The 6,905-nt window shown below is 44.6% G+C and overlaps 1 protein-coding gene across 1 annotated transcript; it reads right to left on the minus strand.

Annotated features, from left to right (window-relative positions):
* Nucleotides 1-484: 484 nt before the first annotated feature.
* Nucleotides 485-6,639, minus strand: nptx2b (neuronal pentraxin IIb). Its single transcript, XM_030077165.1, has 6 exons — nt 6,572-6,639; nt 5,553-6,013; nt 4,422-4,641; nt 3,525-3,769; nt 2,871-3,050; nt 485-1,453 (listed from the first exon to the last, which is right to left on the minus strand). The coding sequence occupies exons 2-6, from the start codon at nt 5,991-5,993 to the stop codon at nt 1,223-1,225; spliced, it is 1,317 nt and encodes a 438-aa protein (XP_029933025.1). The 5' UTR covers nt 5,994-6,013; nt 6,572-6,639; the 3' UTR covers nt 485-1,222.
* Between the last annotated feature and the right edge of the window lie 266 nt (nt 6,640-6,905).

The raw sequence follows: 6,905 nt of genomic DNA on the forward strand, positions 1-6,905 counted from the left end.
CTCGCTAATTTGAAAGAAATCTGCAGAACTAGATGAACGGCAGTCTTTCCACCAGTTTAACCAACTCCTTAAATGCCATCACGCTGTGCAGCACATTTGGTGAAATGACAAATGTGATTTTTCAAGCCTTTTTCCCTTTTTACATAACTGCACTCCTCCTCTCTGCATAAAGACATGACTGGAGCTGTCTGGATAAGGTGTTTGATTGAAGTTGGCTCTAAGCCCATCCTCCAGTTAAGGGAGAGACACATAACCTCAGACAGACCTCTAATCTGTCCTGCGACGCGCTGCTACACAGCACGCAACAGCAGCTCACATGTCGACGCCAGACTGGCAGCCCTCAGTGTGTATATGGTAACAGCATGTAGTAAATGCAGCTTTAGGAGTGATGTGTGACTATAGCTTCTATGGGGAGATTTATATTCATTTGTGAGGTAATATGTATCGGGGTGTGTGTGTGTGTGTGTGTGTGTGTGTATGTATATAGCAATTATGTCTGAGATTGCATTCTTCACCGTGGCGGGTGTAACAGTGATGCAATAACCAAGAGGCAGAAATGAATGCAGTCAGCACTCCATTACCAACAATCATGGTACAGAACGCCCCTCTTGTGTATTATGACTTTTACACAGCGGCTATCAATGCGCATAAACTCACTGCAAAGTTTTCTTCAAATAGCGAACATAGATAAAAACAAAAACCAAGAGCAAACAAGGGGAAAAAATCAATACCTCGCTCTCTGGTTGCCATGCAGCGACTAATAAAGCGCCTTGGGAACTATTAGTGCAGCTGGAATATGTTTTTAACTACTCAGCTACCTTGGATCAAAGTACTTGTGTAACACATCTCTGTGCATGTGAACGTGTGTATGCACAATAGTGTGTATGTGTTAGCGTCCATGTACCATTTTGCACTTTGGTGTATTCCCTCGTCCGTCGCTACAGATCCATAAATGTGTTTGTCGAAGCTTAAGTGAATGCCTTGATGTCATGTGAGTGCACGCATTTCATTTTGAGAGATCCCGTTCGCAGCATCTGGCTTACAGAATTGATAAGTGAAATTTCTCTGCATGCTAAGCTGCTTAAACCACGGATTTTTCTCAGACACCTGTAAATAACACATAGTCAATAACAACCACTTGACAGTCAGAGCAGAGACATGAAAACGCCAAATGGATAGAAATGACAGCTAATGAAATGAGAGACGAAGAGAGAGAGTGACTCTAAGCGTTGGGCAGCCGGTCCTGACACGTCTCCAGTGGCCGTTTGAAGGCTCCTCTCCCGAACACCTCCACGTTGCTTGCTAGCCAGGAGATAATGTTCCCAGGCATGTATGCCGAGCAGTTAGCCATGGTCTGGATCTCGACGGGCTTCAGAACCCGGTCCCAGATGTTCACCTGACTCAGCTCGCCCACGAACGCCTGCCCGGCATCAAAGCGCCCGCCCACTGCGTCCTGCAAGGGCCATAAACACAAGACATCATTAAATAGCAACAGCAAGCAAAAAAACAACAACACAGGCAATTATCTTTCTGGAGTGAAGGCGGCAACCTGCCACTCAACCTGCTGTCTTATCATTGTTATTACTTTTACTTGACACTGTGCTTTGAAAGGTTTGCTTGTGATCATGTGGCCATGCTGATCTCCTTTCTAGAAAGACACACTGGCTGTGAGGACAAAGATTTTTTTCAGGTTATGTGTAAGAAAAAAATCAATGACACTTCATGGGGAAGAGAGGCCCTGTGTAATGCATCCACTAGACAAGTGGCTGTACCCTTTAATCATGGTACATAAAGTAATGACTAATCCCACAAATACAGGTGTGTGTCATACCACACAGTGCTCTGATAAGATGGGCACTACTTAATGGAACTGAAGAGCCAGTAGACCCCCCCTCCCAATCCCCCTACCCCCCTGTGGGCAGTCCGTGCAAATCTATCTAACAACGCTATGTCAGCCCAACTGACATCAATGTGTATTGCTTTTCAGAGTTCTAAAAGGTGCAGAAAATAAAAATAAATATATAAATTCAGCACAATTAATATGTAGCATCTTTTCTCCAAAACACCTCTAAAGAGTTGCTACCCATTGACCTCAGATGTGAGGGTGTGTAGATTCGTTTTTGGGTGAACCTTCCCTTTAAAGGTGGAGCATGCCGAATTGAGGGTTGGTTAAAGTGAGGACCGTTTAGACTCAGCAAGGCACAGGACACTAGGAAAATGTCTTATCATGACTAAAATGGCACTAGAACATATTGGAATCACTTTACCTTACTTTTTTTTTAAAGAAACAAACAGTTCTATGGCATCACACACAGAAGACATTTTTTTAGTGAACATCCTTTTTAATGAAAAACAAACAAGGACAGATTCAGACTCTTGCCAACACATCAGTGTAGGACTGTATTCTCTCATGTGAGTATATTCAGAATTACAGGAGTTGCAATTATTTCCAATCATGGAAATTCACCATGATCAGTTTTAGTGTTTTTTTTTTTTTTTTTTTTTTTTATCATGATCCGTGATGAAATCCTATATCATCCCATCCCTAAACTAAACTGGCAAAATGGAATGGAATAAGCTTGTAATTTATCAGTGTATCAGGCCGACAATGAGAACCATATGGACTCAACCTCCGAACTAGTATTCTGTTGCCCTGCCATATTTGTTTATTTGTTTATTCCACAATTTTTTGTCAGTCAGGTCGAAAGAGTCCTAATCCTCAGGCCCAAAGATGAGAACAGGACTCAAAGTTTGTGCTTATTCCATGTTTTTTTTTGTCATTTGAGTCTAAAGGGTCCTCACTGCAATTTTCACTTTTGAGGATCCTTGCATCACTCATTTCCTCAGAGATCACGACAGAGCTTCCTCACCTGTTCCTGCCCCAGGATGATGACTCCTCCAGGTCTGATTGGATGCCAGGCAGCCAGGTTGTCTCCACCACCCAGCTTTTCCCCGTCTTGGTAAGCCTCCCATTGGCCGTCTCGTGTGGTCCAGGCAATGCAGATGTGATGCCACCTCCCGTCACGCACCGCCAAAGGCAGCTGGGCCACCTGAAGTTGCAATATGGTGTGCTTAGTTGTGGTTTGTTCACACAGAAGCACAGGTGAGGTATTGTTGCTGAATGAAAACATAGCCGGAAACTTTGCCAACACCAGAGCGTTGGCGGTGTGGAAAATATAGTGGATTGTAAGGTAATTATTGCACTTTTGGACCCAGTGGGCAAAACACTTGGATTATGCTGCATGAGCAGTTTGGAGAAACTTGATGGTCATTTTATGCTTTTTTGGGAGCAGTAAAATTTGGCCGAGTTAACTTAAACAGTTTGGGTAAAAGCTGAGGGGGCTGAATTGCTGTGCGTTAGGTGCTCCTGCGAATCTCAATGGAGTTTTTATTGACTTTGGGTTAAGAGATTATCACTCAGTTCACATTTTGTGGTGAGTTATTTGTATAATAAATAGCTATGAAAGTGATGTGTGGGTGGGAGGCAGGAAAATAACAGTTTTATTTGTGAGAGTTGTGCTTGCCTTGTCATTGATCAGTAACTCAATAGGGTTATTGCCCCATTCGATGAGCACGATCTCATTTGCTTGCCCCGCTGCACCGTAAGAGAAAGGCGTGCCAATGCCGATGGTGGCGCTGGACTTTATCCACATGCAGAGGGTGAAGGCGTACATTTCCGGCAGGCTCTTGGTAATGCGGCCGTACAGGTAGTTGGTACGCAGCGGGAGAGACAGCTTAAACTGCTCTGGGGACTTGAAGTCTCCTCCGCCTGCGAGAGAGAGAAGAGACACACAGAGGGAGGGAGGGAGAGGTGAAAGGTGTCCCATGAGGCCATGTCCTTTTAACTTGTTAATCACTGCCTGGGAAGGCAAGCAAGTAAATGACACCACTGCCCGTTCAAGTTAATCCACAGACAGTCAGGATGTGGGCTACAAACAGCCTCAACAAAGGGAAGACAGAGTCCCTTTTATGTGCCCACAGTGCAATCAAGTGCTATGTGTGTGTGGTGTGTGTGCGTCTGTGTGTAGCTGAGCATGTCTGGAACCTCCTTCACCGTCCCTGATTCATAAAACTCCCACAGCTCCTTGCTGAGTGCTCTCTCTCTCTCTCTTTCTCTCTGCTTTATAGAGCATGTACTTTCCCTGGCTTCACTCTGTTATTGTAATGTATTTATATGCTGCAAGCTCTGTGAACTACGGCACGCTTTCACTCTATGTAGCTTTACCATCACTTCATCCTCTCCACTAGTATGTGCTCTGTCTTCTCTGATGCTATATATAGTGCTACCTTTTTCCATTCAATTCAGCTGCATTTCAAAACACTATTCAAGCCCATCTTCACTTCATCGGTAATAGTTAGGTCATTGCAGTGGGGCAGGTTCTGAATGAATAGGTGTTTAGTGTGTTGGTTCTGTCCCAGACCTTTCTCCAGTTCACTGATCCTTTCCACCAGGGCGTTGAGCGTGCTCTCTGTCTTCATCCTATAGGCGGCTGTGGCATTGGACAGCATGCTCTTCTCCTCCTCTAGGTTACTGACTTTCCTCAGCAGCTGCTTCTCCAGCTCACCCAGCCGGCGCTGCAGCAGGTCGCGGAGCTCGCTGGGGAATGAGGCACCCGAGCTGTTGGCCCGCATCTGCTGTTGCTAAGGGAGAAAGGACAGGATGACAAGGACGGAGAAGGCATGCAGATACTGCAGTGATCAGGAACAGTCGGAGACCAGTGATGTTTCACACTGCTGTGCCAGCCATGATGTTATTGGCTGACTAATCTAAAGATATAACATCATGATCTGTTATGACAAGCCTTACACAGGTCCACTCTTTGCGATACAGACTAGACAACAGTGGTCAGGTTTCTAAGCCTGTTAATTCTTAATGAGCTTACTTCTGGCACTTGTGTTAATTAAACTCTAAAAATAAAGCTGAGGGGAAAGAGCCAGTCAGGCTCCAGACTGTACTCTTACTTACTGAACCAGTGTGGATTAACCATATGCTATAGTAGGTTTGGGGATATAGGCCAGCTTATTTAAGATAAGTAGTGCACTCAAGTGCTTCACAACACTGGAGGGAAATCTCCATCTTAACAAGTCAATTAGTGTCATTTTCAGTGTTAAAATCTTGTTTTTGTTAAAAAAAAAAAAAAGTGTGACCTGGTTTAAGAAAAACAAGATTTTAACACTGAATACGAGACAATGACTTGATAAAATTTTTGTTCAAATCAAATGAGAGTCATTTTCAGCCTTTAGGACTAAATGGAAAACATTGTTCAGCCTAGTTAAGGCGCTCTGTTTATCTGACAAAGAGTGAAGGCACTGACTGCGTAATCAGTGCTGCGTAATAGTTACGCTCGTTGGCCAATTGGAGTGATAATCTCTTCCTGCCTCCGCTTGATCTCCAAAATACTCACATGGCTGTCATTGCTCGTTTACCCTGTTGAAGATGTAAATATAGTGACACCTATTTTCTCACATAATTCAGTCCCATCAAAACGTGCTGGCAACAACGTACTACATTTACGCACACTGCGCGCCTCGGGCGATCTGTTGCGCCTTACCTCCAGGTTCTCCAGGCGGTCTTTCAGCCCCTGCATGGTTTTCCCAAGACTGTCAATGGTGTCATTAGGATCTCTGGGAACGTCCCCCATTGTGTTTTGCTTATCTTTGCCCCAGGACGCTCCGTTTTTATACTTCCCATCCTCGGAGGCTGAGGCGCAGAGGGAGAGCTTGGTGGTCAGCTCATTGATGGTACCCAGCTGGTTGGCGATCGTTTCTTTCTGCTGGAGGATTGTCTCCCGTAGCTGCATTACGGTGTTTCTGAGCTCCTCTTCCTGGCCCCCGGTGTTCAGTTCGGGTAACAGTGTCACCGGGCAGCTGGCATCGCCACTGATCGGGATGGCCCGGCAGATGTACCGCTTTCCGTCGTCAGGCTGGCAGCTCGCAAGTTGACCGCAGCCAAGCGCACAGAAGCACAACAATCCATACAAGAGTGGAAACATTTTTCACGCTTGGGAACCGTCTAGGAAAAAGCAAAAAAGATGAACACTTAAGCTTCTCGCTCTCTGGTGAATTTGAGCCTCAATTTCGGTGCGCAAAGACTGCCCCAAAAGCGGAGATCTACACTAAACACCATCATGAAAAACTGTTTACAAATTTACATGTAAAAAAAGATTTTTTGTTTTCAAATTAAATGTAAGTAAAAAAAAAAAATGACAAGAAAATCGGATCAGGTAAGAGCTGACGAGCGTAAGCCCGGCTAATGTGTCTTGGTTACGCGACTATTCCTGGCGCAAGCAGAGCGCACTGCGCGGTGCCGACCAGACAGCTCCGCTCAGGAAAGAGGATTACCAAAAAAAGGTGTTTCTAGAAACCACCGGATTGGTTGTAGTAGGCTGACGTCACCGCCCAGCTAAGTCAAACCTGTTGAGTTTTCCATGAGACTCATTATTAAAGCCAGACAGTCAGGAGGTAATTTCAAAGCACTTATTCCAAGTTCATTTTTCCCTGTCAAAAAAGTGCTACATGCTGTGATTAACTGGGCCATTTATTGCCTCCTAGTCACATTGTGTTACCATACATCCAGGCACGTTCCTGTTGATTTTCATCTTCCCTCTGTTCTCCAGTATGTTCAGTGGACCCCGTTTCATTTCCTTCACCCCGGGAAGCCATCCATGTCACAGTGTTGGATCAATAAAGAAGAAAAAACCTCAGGTGAAGGTCTTCTTACAGGACTTAAACCGTGGTGGATATGTCTAAAAACACAGAATAACACATAGGACTTTCATTGATTTACCAAATATTTACATACTCAACCTAATTCATGAAAATGTGCACAATATCTTTAAGTCTTGGGCATCTCTGTGCAGCTAGATCATGAATTGATTATAACAAACCTTATTTGTACATCACAT

This window comes from Myripristis murdjan, chromosome 19 (assembly GCF_902150065.1).
Source record: "Myripristis murdjan chromosome 19, fMyrMur1.1, whole genome shotgun sequence".
Taxonomy (NCBI): Eukaryota; Metazoa; Chordata; class Actinopteri; order Holocentriformes; family Holocentridae; genus Myripristis; species Myripristis murdjan.